General features: G+C 40.0%; 1 protein-coding gene across 2 annotated transcripts in view; it reads right to left on the bottom strand.

The window, feature by feature from the left end:
• The window catches only part of LOC115011959 (ras-related protein Rab-26-like), a 44,428-nt gene that overhangs the window by 1,769 nt on the left and 25,393 nt on the right, over nucleotides 1-17,266 (bottom strand). Inside the window, exons 5-8 of one of the 2 annotated variants that reach the window (XM_029437267.1) lie at nucleotides 16,300-16,352; nucleotides 2,363-2,428; nucleotides 1,072-1,128; nucleotides 216-292 (exon numbers count right to left, since the gene is read on the bottom strand). In XM_029437267.1, coding sequence (XP_029293127.1) covers nucleotides 216-292; nucleotides 1,072-1,128; nucleotides 2,363-2,428; nucleotides 16,300-16,352 — 253 coding nt within the window. The remainder of the gene's footprint in view (nucleotides 1-215; nucleotides 293-1,071; nucleotides 1,129-2,362; nucleotides 2,429-16,299; nucleotides 16,353-17,266) is intronic. The other variant, XM_029437268.1, reaches the window with a different exon arrangement.

The following is a 17,266-nucleotide window of genomic DNA, read 5'->3' as shown; positions in this document are numbered from 1 at the left end:
GAATTTTCCAGCGAGTAGAGAGTATATTTATGTCTGAAGGAAAAGAGCTAGCACGTTTTGAAGAAGGTTTTGATTTGATGAAAATCAAGTTTAACTTCAAACAAATCTCTTATTTTCCTTAATGACAAATGACGAGCATCTTCATAGTTTTGAACGCCAATATTAGGTAGATTAAAAAGACAATCTACAACACTCGCAGAGAGAATGATACTCACTTAGCCACTCCAGTGAAAGCCAGCTCTACATTGAGACCTGTCCTGGCGCTGGTCTCCATGAAGGGAACTCCAAACTCCTGCAGCGTCAAAGCAATGAGTTATTGCTGATGTTCACTATTTTACACACAGAAGACTTAAACATATGTATTACAAATTAACACTTTTCAACAGGCTGCTGCCTCCCTGATACACGTCCGCTGGATAAAGAATATTCAAAGGTTTACAGCAGAACAAATTCAGCATAGATGTGATACATTTGTCTCCCAGCTTTTCCTCTGCAGGGGAATTTGTCTCAGCCCACAGGGATGATAACTGTTGTGCTTTTTCTTTCGCAGACTGAGCCTCAAGTTACTTAGTGGCACTTTATTGCTCCTACTTCTGGGGGGAAATCGCTCGGCCCTCTGCTATTTGTTTTGTGTGCCATGCGATGAAGCAACAGTCAGGGAAATTGATAAAAGGAATTATTTTCTACTGGCTTCAGTGCTTTGTAGTTGTATTTGTAGCTACCAGGACTATGCATTTGGTTATGACTGACATGGTGAATAAATATTCTGCAGAAGGTCATAAAACTTTTATAGATAATGACAAGAAAGGCTGACGAATGATAACTATCTTACAAATCGGATGTCTCTCGCCTTTCTTTGTCTTATCTATGCTTTCAGGTTTGCAGGTGGTGTTTTATCCTCACGGAGCAGAAATAAATCTGTGAGTACTGATCTCTGGATAATCCCGCCTTTCTGTAATATTCCTAATCTTCTCATCAGCCATAGAAATTCAAATCAGCCACACAAATACCTTTGGAGAAAATTACATCAAAGTAGAAATCACATGGAAAAAGAAAATCACATTAATTCACCTTTGCCAGCCTCTCGCCATCTTCTCTCTTCACCACCCTCTCATGAGTGGCATCAGCCTGGTGAGACAAGAAAAACAAGGTCACACACACACACACACACACACACACACACACACACACACACACACACACACACACACACACACACACACACACACACACACACACACACACACACACAAGCATCGTGCACCAACCACAACCACAACATCCACCCACTCACACACAGATCGGATCGCTGTTTGTCCACAGTTTACATACAAGCCTCTCCTGGTGTTCAGGTCTGATGGCAGCTAATGAGTCAAGATTGACTCTCAGGATGCTAATTATGCGCTGATATGGAGTATGGGGGACTGAAAGACGACAGAGCTCCAAGGCAGAGACATCTGTTCTCTGCTCAGGAGGGATGTGAATGTTATAGAAAAAAAATGTGTAACACTGATATTTGCAAATTAGCAGGCTGAGATATTGGCAGATGTTTGTGTGCCGGAAATGAATAAGAATGATTATACTTAAAATAAATAGTATCAGGCAACCAAGCTTAAAGTTGGTTGGTTAAGGTAAAAGAAGAAGCCAAACTTCTTAAAAAGGATAAGGCTGGTGACATTCTATATTTTTGTAAGACTTATCTCGAGAGCGTTAGTCCATCTCAAGCGTCTGTGCCACTGAGCCCAAAGGTTCCTACTAAAGACAATAAGCTTAAGAAATGTCTCACAAATATGTAGTTTAGTTTGCATTTAAAAAGGGTTAAATACTTTCCTAAACAGCTGGGCACTTTAGTTTTTAGAAATCATAACTCTGACGAGGGTACATTTGTTTTTAGCGGTGGATTACTACACATTTGGTGCTCTAGGGAGTATTTACGAGAGCAAGACGTTGCCTCAAAATAAACTACAGTGCCCACGTTCATCGGAATGAAGGAACCTGTCACCAAGTGCAACAGTGACAGACAACAATTGAGCTCTACAGCACTGAGGAATAAACTGTATCACACTTTGGATTAACAGGCTACTTGTTCGTGAGATGAATTCATTGTTGAAAAAGACTTAACCAGTGATCCATTTACGGGATATTTTTAATTACTCTGTCTAAATAAAATGAGCAGAATATTATTCAATATCTCATACCTTATCTTAAAGAAAAAGTAAGTAGACAAATAATTAAATGCCAATAGTTTTGAGACAAAGTTTAGTTGATACCAATATTCGTTTAATAGTATTTAACTTTGATACAAAGCCCATAGTGTGCATGTATCTAGAATATGTTCTCTTTCTTTCACACAATGCCTTGCCTTGTTTCCAAGCAGCATGAGCACCACATCCTGTTGGGCGTATTCATGTATCTCTGTCAGCCATGCCTGGTAATAATACAGGACAAAGAGACAAGAGAGAGGAGACAGAGTAGCTGTTAGACAAGCAGAAAGACATTACGAGTGTAAAAAAAGAAACCACCTGAGATAAGAGTATGTAGTACACACAAAAGAGAAAACCTTGTCTGGGACTTGTCAAGGACAAGCCTGAGCACTAAATCTAATAATGTGAATAAAGAGGAAGAGGAAAGTGAGAGAGACGACGGCATTTAGGAGATGAAAATGGATGAAGGAAGAAAATAAATGTGCACGAACAGAAAAGAATCGAGGCAAGGACAAAGAAACAACAGCAAGAAATGGTGTGTGAGAAGGAGAGACAGTGAGAGAGTTACTGTAACAAAGTTATCAGTTTAATCAACACCGTCTTCTCCATCCTGCCTGCCTTAACCACAGGACGCATACAGGGGAAAGCTTTACAGGCCCCTCAGACAGCTCCTCTGTAATTAATTCTGGTGATGACTCTGCGTTTGTAAAGGGATTTCACCGGGGGTCACCTCCAGCCAAAGGTCATGTTAAATAACAGGAGATAGGCAATGTGTTGACACGGCTGCCTGTGAATATCAGAAAGACTATGCATGTGTCAATTTGAATACTTAGAAACAAATCAAAACATAAATTGATCAACTTTCATTGTACAATTTGCTGTCGTTTGTTGTAATTTTAAGTACACATGTTATTTTATATTTATGCAACAGCACCACGACACTTTTAAATATTTATGACCAATTACTCAGTAAGCCAGGATTTCATTTGAATTGTACATTGTATAGCTCGAAATGACAATAAAGTTTTGATTGATTGATTGATTGATTGATTGATTGATTAGTATTCAGCTGTAGTCAAACCATCCCACATGGAAACTCTGGAGCTCCGAGCCTCCACCCAGTCAACGCCACACGTCCAACAGAATGATGCATGGCCCTCTACAGGCTCACATGATTAGCATTGCATGACCGTTGCTCACACACGCAGGTGCTTATAAATAAAACATCTGCATTTCAGTCGGCACCACATCATACCGCAAACTGAACTGAGGCAGTAAGTCATTCACTTTCACAAAGGCTGTTAAAAGGATTATTGCTCTTAAGGGACACGACAACATCTCATTCCAAATGCTAGTTCAGCTAAACAGTGTTTTAAAAAAGGAAAACAAACAATAAAAATTCAAGTGGAAGTAAGAAAACAGTTAAATAAGGACTTGATGGTTTTGCTCTTTTTCTATCTGGAGTTTAATTTAGATGATATGAAAACAAATGTGGCTAACATTTTACTAATTCTACTTATATAATTAGCTACAATTCTATATAGGAGCTATGTTTATACTATTCTGCATACACTGTGTTCACCTGCAGACATCTTTTGTCCAATCCAATCCTCTACTTTATTGTGTTGCCTTGAAATCAATGCTGATTCACGTTTGTGATTTGATTTGCTCTGGATTTAATGCGGCCAGAGAGGATTTGTGGTTTGAGAGACCAGACGGTCGCCCTGAGATTCTTTAATAAGGCAGTGAGCTCCGCCTGTGGGGATTGGCGGTCCGATTCAGAGGGACATTTAAAGACGTTTAGAGAAAGGTCTGGCTGAGCCCTCCGCTGTTCTGAGATCGGCGAGAAAAGATTTTGAATTCTGTGCTTCCTTTTCTGTTGGAGGAAACCTGGATCAATCAAATCAACATATTGCCACGTACGTTTGGCCTTTGTTATAGAAGGTTGTTCATCTGTCTCACACCTTTGCAAATGTTACCCTCCCACATAACATTTGGTAGCTTGCCTCTGAGTGATTCTCTCCATATGCTGCGATTACTGATGAACTGTTTATGAACCGTAGCTTGTAAATTAGATCATTCAGCTGTTTATAGCGCACCCCCACATGGGTCATTTCATAGATACAATCATTGACACCATCCTGGACTAGACAGCAAAAATGGTTCAATGCAGTAAATGTAATTTAGAAATGATAGGTTGAATAAGAGACAGAGAGGATATGTTAGTTAATTTAAACTGTTACTTATCAAAATGTATTCAACTGCAAACTAAACATTTAGAGAGCACAATCCAGTTTCGAGGATGTGATAATTGACAAGTAAACAAACTCACAGAAATAAAGATACCGTGATGAACAGCCTACTATTGAGAGCCAATACACCTCTGTGAGCAGAACAAACAGTGACATCCTGTTGTCGGTGTCTCACTTGTACAACGCAAACTAGGCTTGAAACACGAGGCTCTGGAGTGTCGTATTTTACAGTAATAAAAACCCTGTAGATTTTCTAATATCTGAAGCTGCCTTTATTTCTCTCATCTTCAGTCAATCACTTCAACTGTACTCTTGTAGATTAGATTCACACGTAGCAATGTGGATTGAAGTCCGTATGAGATATGTAGACTGTACACTGAAAGCAGACTCTTTCACTAATCGAATCATTTGGCATCTGAAACTCTAATTTATTTACATTAGACAACTTTATAAGTAAACCAATGTGAACGAATGATGGCTTGCTTGCTAACAAAATGCATTATATAAAGAAACTGTTTCTTGTGGTGGTTTTATTTTCAAAGTTTCTTCTGGTTGTAAGTGATGGTATGGCGTTTTGTCTGCCATGACGCTACGTGGCGCTGACAGTTAAACTGAGTTAAACCTCCAGTGCAGTGGGAAACTGCAACACTAGATTACATTTATTTGTTAATATGTGAAACTCATTAATGTGATTATTACAAGAAACAGTAATTAATCTTTTGTTGTGGGGACCAGTTGCTACAGATATTTATACCAACATAAACGGTAGACATGATAGCATACTAGCACCTCTAGTAAATACTTTCAAAATATAGATAGAATCAAATAAATTCATTTATTTATCTGTCTTTTTAGAACAAGTGGACTTTAAGCAGCTAAGTATCATGCGCCAAATACACCTAATATCCTCAGTGGCCATGGCTGAAGGAACTGTGCTGTTAATCTTTTATTCAAGACTAATATCAGGATCTCTGGCCAAACGCTGAGGGAGCCAAATGTCAGCGACAACGTGGCACGTAGGAGGAGAAGGTAATATTTTTCTCTGCTCATCGCCCTTGGCAATGGCAAATAGTGGAGCAAATCAGATGCAGCTGGACGTGTGTTTTGTTTGTAAGGACCAAAAAACCTTTTCACCACCTTTAGTTTCCTTTAGTTTCGAGCTCTGGTGAAGTTTGTACAAAATGTCTAAGTAACCCATTCAGTCAAAATTAACAAAATGAGAAGTAATTAGTTGCTCTAAAATATTACATTTAATAAAAAAGGTACAATTTCAAATTCACCTCTGGAACTCACGCTGCCTGCTCCACTGTAGAAGTAAGAGACGATAACAAAGGCAGAGAGACCGGCGTGACAGAGGGAGAGACCAAGCCAGAGATGTGACAGTGAGACAGAGAAGGTGTCAAAAGGCAGCAAGATGGAGAGACAGACGGTGACAGTGAAAGACAAGACAAAGACCAAAGATCCGTCTCAGAGTGGAAGGAAGATAAAAGCAAGGCAGACAGCCGCTGACAGCTGCAGCATGACATTGGCGTGACAAGTTGTCACTGGTGGAAGTATGCGAGGGTACTTCTGATGTTGCCCGTTTTCCTCTTGTTGTTACCGAGATGAAAAAGTAGGGCTGTGTCGTACTCCAGGATACAAACACTAGTCAGGTTGGCTGATGATGCGGGAATACTAATTTATAGTCTTGTTTACTTACTTTTCGATCAGAAAGTTTGAATCTAAATGTTGCATTTAACATATAGGGACTTTGACTTTGATAACAGATTTGTAAAATAAATCTCAAAGAAAAAGGTGTAAGCACCAAACTGGGTATCATTTTAAACCAAAGAGTGTGTTATGATGCGGTGTAAAGGAGAGTACCCAAACGCAGAACAGATGAGCTATAACAAAGAGAGCTTTATTAATAAAAGCTTAAAAAATACAAAATTAAAACTGAAAGAACAAACCAGCGAGGACACGAGGAGCCGTAGGACAAACACACAGGGACACATTGATGACGAACCGACAAGGAACAATGGGACAGACAGGGATATATACACACTGACACTAATCAAGGAAATGAGACACAGCTGGAGGAGAAAAGCAAAGGACACAAGGGCAGGGTGAATGGACACAGGAGGATCAAATCAACAATCACAGAATGAGGGGAAAGGACAGGAAGTAAAACAAACCATGACACAAGGGGAGTGAACCTTTCAAAAATAAAACAGGAAGTAGAAAACCAAGATCATTACAGAGTGCCAATACACAGTTGTATTGTCACTTTTTCTATCAGGACACCTTGTTGTGTATTATCGCGCTTACTTATGAAGATGAAATTGATCGATAACTCTGAAAACAATGAAAAATTATCTTGAACATTACCAGAAATTCTGAATGATCCGTCCTTGAATTCCCCAATGTGCTCTAGTCACTGACAGAAAGCGATGCTTCTCTTAAACTGTATACATAATCTTTTTGCATCCTATTAAAACTCAGGTCACACTTTGCAGAGTACGATAATGAATGTGACAAAAACTCCTCAGGGAGCCTCCGAGTGTCTTTCCACATGACCCGGCTTTCCCTCCGTTGCACTTTTGTCTAAGCAGATTTGCTATGAGAATGCTATTCTTGCCAAGCTTTGATCAGAGTATTACACCAGCAGAGAGGAGAAGTCTGCTCCCAACAATAGGCAGAGTCAGACTGCGCTAACCCAGAAGAGTGCAGGGGAGAAAGTAGGACTTCTCCCCCGAGAGGAGGGTTAAGCTTTGCGAGGCAGCCGAGTGACACAGAGTGTCACCGTCTGACACACAAGGAAGACAGAGAAATCCTGTAACACATCCATGCAGGTACACAAGCAGGCACGCGGAAACATATCAATATTTGTTTTATTCAGGAGCTGAGCAGGGTGGTTGGAAGCCGTCAGGTCCGAGTAGATGACCGTAGAAACCTGCCGTACACTGATGCCGTCATCCACGAGACACAGAGACTGGCCAACACTGTGCTCTTGGCCATTCCTCACAAAACCAGCCGAGACGTCACATTCCAGGGTTACTTTATCAAAAAGGTCACACATCATCAGTTATCAAATCCCTTTTGTGTTATAAAACCTCATATCATAATTTTGTTTTATAAAACTAACACAGAAAACAGCAGCCTTATAAGCTTCTGTGGCCTAACAGGGAAGAGAAAGGCTTTTATGTTTATACAAGAGCAGCTGACGTGTCTGTATGCTAACAAACATGAGAGTGAGACATGTCTGGATGATTGATGTGCTTTGAAACGTTGCAGTGAGAGTGAGACGTGTATAGAGGAACTATCCTCACATCTCTCCAATTTGTTTTCGTGGTGTGGAAGCTGAACATATCCTAAACCTGTGTCTCATCCAGTCAGCGCTACGTTTACACCAGCAGAGAGGAGAAGTCTGCTCCCAACAACAGGCAGAGTCAGACTGAGCCAACCCAGAGGAGTGCACCCGTATAAATAAACCTAATAAAAACTTTACATGTGGCAGTGGCAGCGTCTGTCGACATACGCCATTCATTTGGGAGTGGAAGTTTTGCTTTACATTTAACCAACCCTGTAGTTGAAAAGAGTTGTAACTAAAAGATACCCATTACAATATTCTGAGTAAATGGATTATAAGTGAATAAAATTATTGCTTTGCTTCATATATTTAAGTGCCTTCTTTACGGATATTAATACGATTAAGCTTGGCCCTCTGAGCAGACGACACAAAGACAAAAACATTGCCAAAAGGAAGAACAATTACAGATGAGCCGAGGATGAAACAAGGTCACCTCACAGCATTTGCAGATTTCAATCTTTTCTTTGGAAAAAAAACAAGCCAAAAGAACAAATATTGGGAACCATGCCTGGGTTTCTAAGTTGCATTGAAACATGCAGCATGTGAACATGTGCAACTGTTCTGGTTCAAGTCAAAGTGTTAGTTAAAGGCCAGAAGTCAACCAATAACTAACTTTGTGGAGGACACACCTGCATCTCATAGCATCTGAAGGTACATCTTAGCTCATGGCTAAATGTGTATACTTTACATAGTTTTAACAGCTCATCTTCACTAACATACTTTGAGTTAATAACATATGTATGAATATGTCAGGTTTTTTTTAAATGCATGGAAAGAATAACAATCACATAATTTCCTGCATTTGTGCACAAATTGAACAGATTTTACTTTTCCGATAAAAATGAGAAAATAAAAAATAAAACACAGCCTACTCTAATGTACTTACTAAATTCAATATTTAAAATGTTCGTAGCTACACATCTTTACCTACTTTGTGATAACGTCTACATAGACCTTGTGGGTCAAAACGACACGCAAGACAGTGAGAAAAAGCAGGAGGTGAAAGACCAATTATCAGTTTGATTTGTGGCAAGTCAAGAGGTAAATTACATCAGTTCACAAACTCTGCCAGCACAAGCAATGATGTCAACCTTATACATGGATTTCTATTTCTTCAAATTATCAATATGTGAATATAAAAAAAGGGAATAATAAGTTACAGCTTTCAATATATTGCGATGGGAAAAGAATGTGGGTAGGTAAAATGTCAAGTGAAAATGGAGATTCAGTGTGAGCAGGCTGTAAGCTCTCAAAACTGCAGACAAAAAAAGTATTTAACCTGCAAAAGTGGCACTTTCCCACATTTTTATTCAAATAAAGTGAAATACGCACCAACAATCTAACCTCATGGCAGGAATGTAGATGCAGAGGTTCCTGTGACAGCTTTTGAGATTGTGTCCTCATTATCATGATACCCTCTGTGGCATCGCTGCCAATTGCTTCCAGAGACATGTAGTGTGTGTCAGAGGGGTGTGTGGGGCTCAGCGCCTTCCTGTCAATCAAACTGGCATCTTTTCACTCCTTTTGTCAGTCCTTGTAAACACAATTCCTCTCTCGTTTTTGTTTTGTCTAAAAAAGGAGCTTCTATTCTTGTAGGAAAAATAACTCTCATCTGTTCATATCAAGGGAATTCATTGTCTCTAGATGTTATTTTAAAATGTCAAACTACAAATGGTAAAACAAAGGCCATGATAAAACAAAGAAGAATGAAAACGAGTGTTGAAAAGCGTAAAAACACCTAAAGCCATGTACAAACTTTGCTGACATTGATAGAGTCTCCCCGTGTGGGAGAGACACCTCTACTTTGACATCTACCTTTACAGTGTTTCTTCTTCTGCTTTGATCAACCCTGACAACATCTTGTATCCAGTGCTAATGTCTCGCCATGCTGCAGGCTTAATAACATTACTGACACCAAGTGGAGTCTGGTGCAACAAGCTGTGTAAACACACACTGCAGTGGCAAACTTTAACAGAAACTTAAATCTTCTGGTTCTATTGTCATGTCTATAGTATTTATTTCCCCGTTAACCCTTCCAACTTTTAAAAGACATTCCTGTTTAGTGAACAAACTATTAGCTAACTATTAGGTGGAGACTTGTAAAGGATACAGCCATGCTAGCTTACATCAGAATGCTAAGCTGCTAATAGATATAAATGTTGATCCTAAGCAGGTTTGGTCCACAGCACTGTGTTGCTGTTTTTCACCAAAATTCAATTTGTTATCGTCATTAGACAACACATTATTCACACTTGTAGAAGCCACCTACAGTGTTTTAGAGGCCACTTACTACTCTGCTCGTACACATAATTAGAATCCATTGTTACACTCTTTCAAACAAAAGCTATACGATCCTTTTGTCTGGATGATAAAAGGATTGCAGGAATGTGATAAAAAAGCCAGAGCAATCACAACAAAAAATGATGACGCATCTGCAGTTGTGCATGCCAGAGATGAAACACTCGGAAAAGACAAAAGAGAAAGAGTGACAGAAAAACAGAGCGATTTTGGAAATGTGCTAGATATTGTATTTCTGCAAAAGATTAACGATATTTAACTTGGTTGTAAAACAAAGAGCGAAAACATCTCTCAGTGAACAAATGGGAAGAAATCGGGAGGCAGTCATTTGCAGCGTCAATAGTTGCTGTGACAAACGGGAAGACGATATGGAAACAGCCGAACAATTCAGACGATGATTCGATAGAGACACAGTGCAGGTCCCCCAGCTCCCAGATGATCTGTCAAATCTGTATCACATGAAAGGTTTTCGGGAAAAATACCAACATAAAAGTGATTTGGTGTATATAGAGTCATGGGAAAACAACAACTCTGTTTAACCCTGCATCTTAGATTGCAAATGTTTTTGCTGAATCAGAAAATAGTCTTTATGCAGCATATTTCTTCATAGAGCCAAAACTCTGTACCCAAGGCTAGCGCAAAACAACATTTCTCATCAAACTGGCCTCATAAGTGGATTCCAAATGGCTGCTTTTTGATGCTGAAAGAACGAAAATATGATTTGCCAATTTTTCTCTTTCTGAGAGCGTTTGAATGGCCTTGACCTTTGTCAGCCCCCTCACAGGTAAAGAGCTTCCTTCTGCAGAGTTGCAACAAACTCATAGCAACATAAAAGGCACTTTTCTGGTGAGCAGGCAGAAACGAGGCGTTATGCAACAAAGAGCAGCGAGGTGATGGGAGATATGATGGCCATCCTTTTTTTCCCCCTAAACTCTCCACATCAAAGCGGTAATAAAACAAATTGTGCATAAAAGGGAAGAAGAAAGAGATTCAACCTTTTTTTCCCCCCACCTAAGTTATTTCCATAGAGATAGTCATATTTCTCTGACATAAATCCATCCACCAAGACATTGAATTGCTCCAACAACAGTTTATAGGACATCTTCTGTCATCTTGCTGTGTTTGAATGAGTTCTTGTTTGCACATAAGAGTCACATTTGTTTAGTCACTGACAACAAAGTAAATGGAAATGTCCACATATAGCAGCTGAACAGCGACACTTTGCCTCTGCAGGACTCTGCTCCACTGGCTGCATCATATTAGGACTCAAGGACAGACAGTAATCTACTGAAGCAATGGAGCTGACAGACTAATAATGTTCCAAGCAGGAGACCGAATGACAGGTGGTGTGCGTGAGAAGGTAATGAGTGAGGATTACTGCGCGTCACGCCCTCACTAGCTTATATAGAACCTGATGATGCAGAATAATCCACGATACGTTTCTTCACTTAACACTTGACAGAAATGATTCACTTCTAAAATGCGCCACTGATTATAAATGAATGGTATTCGAATTCATATCACTGCATTATTTACTGACACTTTCTCTCGTCACCATCTGGTGCGGTGATGCCATGACATTTAACTAACAGCTATGATGTAGGCAGGCGGCCATTTCATTTGAAGCCAGTCCATGCCCCGGGGACAGACGGAGAGATGAATGAAGGCACACAGGTGAAGGTTTCATCTCTCTCATTGCTTTTATTAGGTTTCTACAACACAAGTAAGCATGATCAAGCATTCGGGCATCAGCATGAGTGCGCACGCATGCAAACAGATGTAAGAGCGATTGCAGCTGCAAAGCAATACATCATTTAACAATCAGCGTCAAAGCCAGACTGTTCAATAAGAATCATTTTATTATATGTATAGAGAATGTATTAGAATCCAGGTTACATCGATTGATCTGCACAGTCAATATAAAAACAGAGAGTTTGTGTGTCTCATGAGACTGCTTCACTTGGATCACTGCCTGAGCGCTGATCAATTCTAATGTTATGAGAACGCTGCAGAGCTTTCAAAAAAAGGTACAAAACAGCACGACTGGGCGCTGCTGTCATGTCAGCAGAACAGCAAGTCCTACAAAAATAAACGGCAAAATATGTCAGGATCTTTAAAAATCATCACTAAATAATTAATGTGTGCAATTTGAGGGGAATCGCTTGTAGCGATCACAGAAAAGAATCCCCTGACTCTAGTTTCCTACAGCTCTACAAAGCCATTTAGCATCGTTCAGCTCATTGTTTTGGTTATATGCAACTTTACCGTTTTGATTTAGTTTCACTGCCTTTCGACAGAAAACGTATCATTCTCACGGCAAAAAAAAAAAAAAAGGTCCTTGTCGTCAGGAGAAGGCAAACATGGTTACGTTTTCTGGTGAAAATAGCCTCTTGCCAGTATCGCAGCGTAGCCCCAGATCACAAAGATGTCGAGCAATCTCCCTAATCACCAGAGCAGTCTAAGCAGTTCCAAATGGCGAGTTTCAGGAACTGCGGGTCAATTGACAGAAAGATCGTCAAACCAGAACAATTCAGTACTCCTTATCTGATTCCCATTAACGGCAAATGATCTGAGCTTTGAATGAAAAGCACAACAGGAGCCAGGCTGCTGTATTTACCCAGACAAATGATTTGCAGCAGAGACCTAAAGACTCTTATAGTCTCCCTGAAGCATTACTTCTGACAAGAAGACATTCATCACGTTACTAAATTGCTCGTGTATTTCTGCTACAATGGCTTACACCATCAAATACTAAGCGTTTAGTCTCTCTCCCTGAGATGATGGACAGCTCCGATGATGTTAATGCTTTGCTTTCCTTGATGTCTCCTAGCTGAAGAGACAAACATACACCGCAGGGAGGAGAGGGTCTGAGGGCGGAGGAGAGGACGATTACTCCCTCTCCTTTAGAGTGGGATTTATCACCATTAGCGTTCATTAACTTGAGTTAGTGCTCGTTAGGCAGCGGTGTGCCAACAGGCATCTGTAGCTTGCCGCCAGCGTATCGCCTCGCTGTGATACACTCAATGTGGATTAGGAGTTGAGAAAAGGAAGGAAGGAAGGAATGCTAAGCAGGGCAGCGAAGGACTTGTCAAACTGTGTCTCCGAAGAAGATTACCCCAAATGTATCTCTGGGAGAATAGTCCGAGGTGAAACTGTGCCAGTGCAGCAATGAAAAGTAAGATTCAGCAAACAATCACAATAAAGGTTTATTGCCAAGTAAGGTTTTTAATTACAAGGAATTTGCCTTGGTGTTTGGAGCATTCAATAAACATATTAAGAGTTAATTAAAAAAACAGGCAAAGTAATGCAAAAGTCAATAATATAGTATAAAGAATAAAGAAATGAATAGACATCTGATAATGTTTAATACTACAAGTTGTCCTCGCAGTTGGCGGAGGTGAAGGCCTTTGGACAACAACAGAGCCTGAAGCACGGTGTGTTGGACCAAGAGATCAGACAAAGGCTGAATGTCCTCTGTAGCACCAGCTCACCAGCCCTGAAGACTTTGTTTCAGATTTTTCAGAGCTGCTGTTTACATCTGAAGCTAAAGACAAAACTTTTTCTATTTTAATGACATCTCAGGCCGGATGGACACATCATAATTCTCTGGCAGAGACTGGAAACAAACTCTCTCTCCTTCCCTTAACAGCCACTTTGCTGCTCTGAGAGAAAGAAACATTTTTTCCATGATGGTCAGTGTCAATTAAAGCAGTTGAAAATTGCCACCCTTTCTGTTGTGGGGTACATTTACTGCACGGAGGGAAACCGCAGGTATCATTTTATAGTGACACCATGAAGGTAATGGAGGATTTGTTTTTGAAAAGCTGCCATTGTGCGGTCCAAACTGCTATTGACTTTTACAGGTGGCTAATTGGAGAAATTTGTCAGAGCTGTTTATTTTTATTTTCCCCCCCAAACAAAAGATAGTTTATAGACAGAAGATATATTTTTCTTTTCAATACAACGGGACTGTAAAAACATTATTTTCATTACTGATTATCATATGAATGCTTTGCTTTATCGATTGGAAGGATGTAGTTTGACTTCTCTGTATCCTTTCAAATCCTCCTTCCGGGGGTTGCAATATTTCTTTTTTATTTCCTATTTCGCTTCAAGGCACTATCCGTTTGTTTCTATTCTTTCACAGCCCACTTTACATTTTCTTTTGTGGATAAACAAAACAAAAAAAAGGTACTTAAGGGAGCAATCTCAGTGGTAGATTTGGCACACAGCTGCATAAAATACAGCAATAAAACGCCATCTTAGCAGCAAATGCATACTCTAATGTGACAAAATATATGGAATTTCCTTAGTCAGATTGGCGATTTGCGCTATTGCATTGATTTTTAATTTAGTTTCAATTAGGTGAATTAAAAGGGAAAATGTCCGGGAAGCCAAGGCTGCATCAAACATCCTCTTTACTTTATAATAAGGCTATATGTATATGTTCATGGCACAGTTTCTATACAAGCATGTTAACTTTCCGTTTATGAAGCTGCGTCCGTCCTCGGTACTAATGAATGGTTTCCTTTGCATGAGTGCTCAGGTGATTCTTATCAGTTTCATCCTTCATCCAATAATCTGTTTACAGTGTTCCTGTTGTCAGAGTGCATGCAGCCACAGCTTTCAAGAGTCAGGTCAGGCGCCGCAGTGTTCAGCATTGAGCGGATCCCACCGGGCTGACTGGGACTTTTCCGTTACCTTTCTATCAATGATGGATTATTCCCACACTCAAAAGACTTACTGCCATTGACCAAGACACTGGTCTGACCTCTGCTCTGTAATATATGAGCTAGGCCAAAGGCAGAAGATGGATGACCCGGCAGGAGACTAATAAATTATAACTTAACTAAACTAAATTGCTTAATAAAAAAACATTCCTTTTTAGTCTAATAAAACGTACAGGTAAGGTGCTCTGGCAAAAACAAGAGCAGAGGTCCAGCTTCAGAGAGGGCAGATATAACCAAGCGGCCACCTTCGGGTCTGAAAAGTGAAGCCAATGAGGAAGTGCCTTAAACCTGCATTGTTTTAAATGTCCAGCAGGGGGCGACTCCACTGGTTGCAAAAAAAGTCTGTATAAAAGTCTAGAAGAAAATGACCCTACTTCTCACTCGTTTTATTACCTCAATAAACATTTTACTGACAGGTTTATGAGGTGTATGGAGTTTAAAGTCTTCTTCAATACAGCATGATGTTCATTTAGTAAGTTATGGTTCCATTTTGGAGTAAAATAGATGATAAAGCGGGGTGTGCTATAGGGCGTGTCTACCTTGTGATCGACAGGTCGCTACCAAGGTGTTGTTCGGTCAGGGTGCTGTCTTCGAACTTTAACCCTTTCACAGTTTGCTTTCAGTGCATGAAAGTTAATTGTGGTTGCCTTAAAAAAATAAAAATAAAATAAACATCAGCGTTGGGTTGTCCTTGGCTCTAACCTCTCGAGTCACTTCTGGTTCCAAAAAAACCAAGATGGCGACGACCAAAAACCAAGATGGCGACAAAATGCTAAACTCAAGGCTTCAAAACTGTAGTCCACAAGCAATGACTGACGTCACGGTGACTACGTCCACTCAGTAATACAATACATGTTGCTAGCTCTGACTGCCAACATTTGATCCTAAGAGGGAGAGCGGCCACGCCAAGTCACATTCTTAGTCACACATTAAATATTCTTCCCCTCGTTGTAGGCAGGAAAGTCCAGTGGAGAGAAAGAGACTGGAGGACAGCGGATTAGTTTCTGGGGTCCATAGAAAGGACAAAGTTTTGACTAAAAGCTGACCTTGCCGTCTCTCATCACACTCAATTCCCCCAATTCCTTCACATCAACTGTCACACAGACTGGCTTTGATAAAAACATGGGTTAACGATGTTGCTGATAATGAAGCTCAGCATTTTGGCATTACAAAGCCGTATCATCCAGTCATTCAGTGACGCATGTTACTGAGCCTTTTGTGACAACACTTGTGGCCATGGTCTAGCAACAGCCTTCCAATCTATACAATGAATGTGAAGGAAAAGTTAACTCATTTCATTACAAATGACCAAGTAATGTGTTGCACATTTCTGAAACATAATAAAGTATGAAAAAGAAGTGAGAATGAAATTGATTGAGGATACTGACAAAACATTTAGTGTAGTAGTTTTAACAACTATACAATTATTTAATAGAACAAACAAAGAGCAAAACAATGTAACTTACCTTTATGTTGTCAAAGGAGGTTTTGTTGGTGACGTCATAGAGCAGAAGCAAAGCTAAAAGAAACACAGACAAGCTTAAGTGTATCGTTTCTAAATACATCGGCTGCAAATCATTACATATTGTAAAGTGGTTTGCTGGAAATAATTCTCAGCAAATGTTAGATTCAATCTTTCACCTTGATGTCTCAACTGCCTTACAAATTAATTATGAGAGAGTTCATTTTCACTCTGTGCCCAGAGGCTGATTAATTTGAGCTCTGTCTCTTGGCCCCGACGAAGTCCTGCATCACAATCAACCAGAGTCACACAGACCAGAGTTAAGAGTTCAAAGACAAGTCGCCGCCAAGCTGGGGACCCTGGTTCATTTTGATAAAACTCAACCATGAAGAAATATTACAATTTGATCACTCGTTTGGTTTCCCCCTAATCAAGAACACTGCTGTCAACATGGCCACTCTAATAGGACTCAACATTTGACAATGTGAAGCATCCTGAGCTGGAACCATAACACAGCAGCAGTGTGGCGACGTGTTGAGTTCATCCTTCACTTGTACAACTCGACTCAAGCCCTGTGAAAGTGACCTTGAGCAAGATGCCGACTCAGTCATCATCAGCTGTTCAGGGTTCCCTGTGCCAGCTGCATTTCTGTTAACAACTCAGTACTTTAACATGAATGTAAATACCAAGATAAAGATAATAGCCCAAATTAAGGCATCTGTGTAGTCTACAGTTAAACAGCCCAAAATATAGAATATATTGTCATACCTTACCGATTTACCGATCAACCAAGCCTCTTTATTTGTGCGTTGCTTGACATTAATGTTTGTTGAAATGGACAGAATCAAAACACAGGAAGCCCTACTACATGAGACTGCATGAGGTATTTGAAATATTTCATAACAAAAACACTGCTATGTTTTTACCGTCGTGTTTACCCCTATGACCTTACCTCAAATACAACATCATGC

The sequence above is a fragment of the Cottoperca gobio genome, chromosome 8 (assembly GCF_900634415.1).
Source record: "Cottoperca gobio chromosome 8, fCotGob3.1, whole genome shotgun sequence".
Lineage (NCBI taxonomy): Eukaryota > Metazoa > Chordata > Actinopteri > Perciformes > Bovichtidae > Cottoperca > Cottoperca gobio.
Note: the sequence above shows the minus strand (reverse complement) of the source record. Positions and strands in the feature narration are given on the sequence as shown.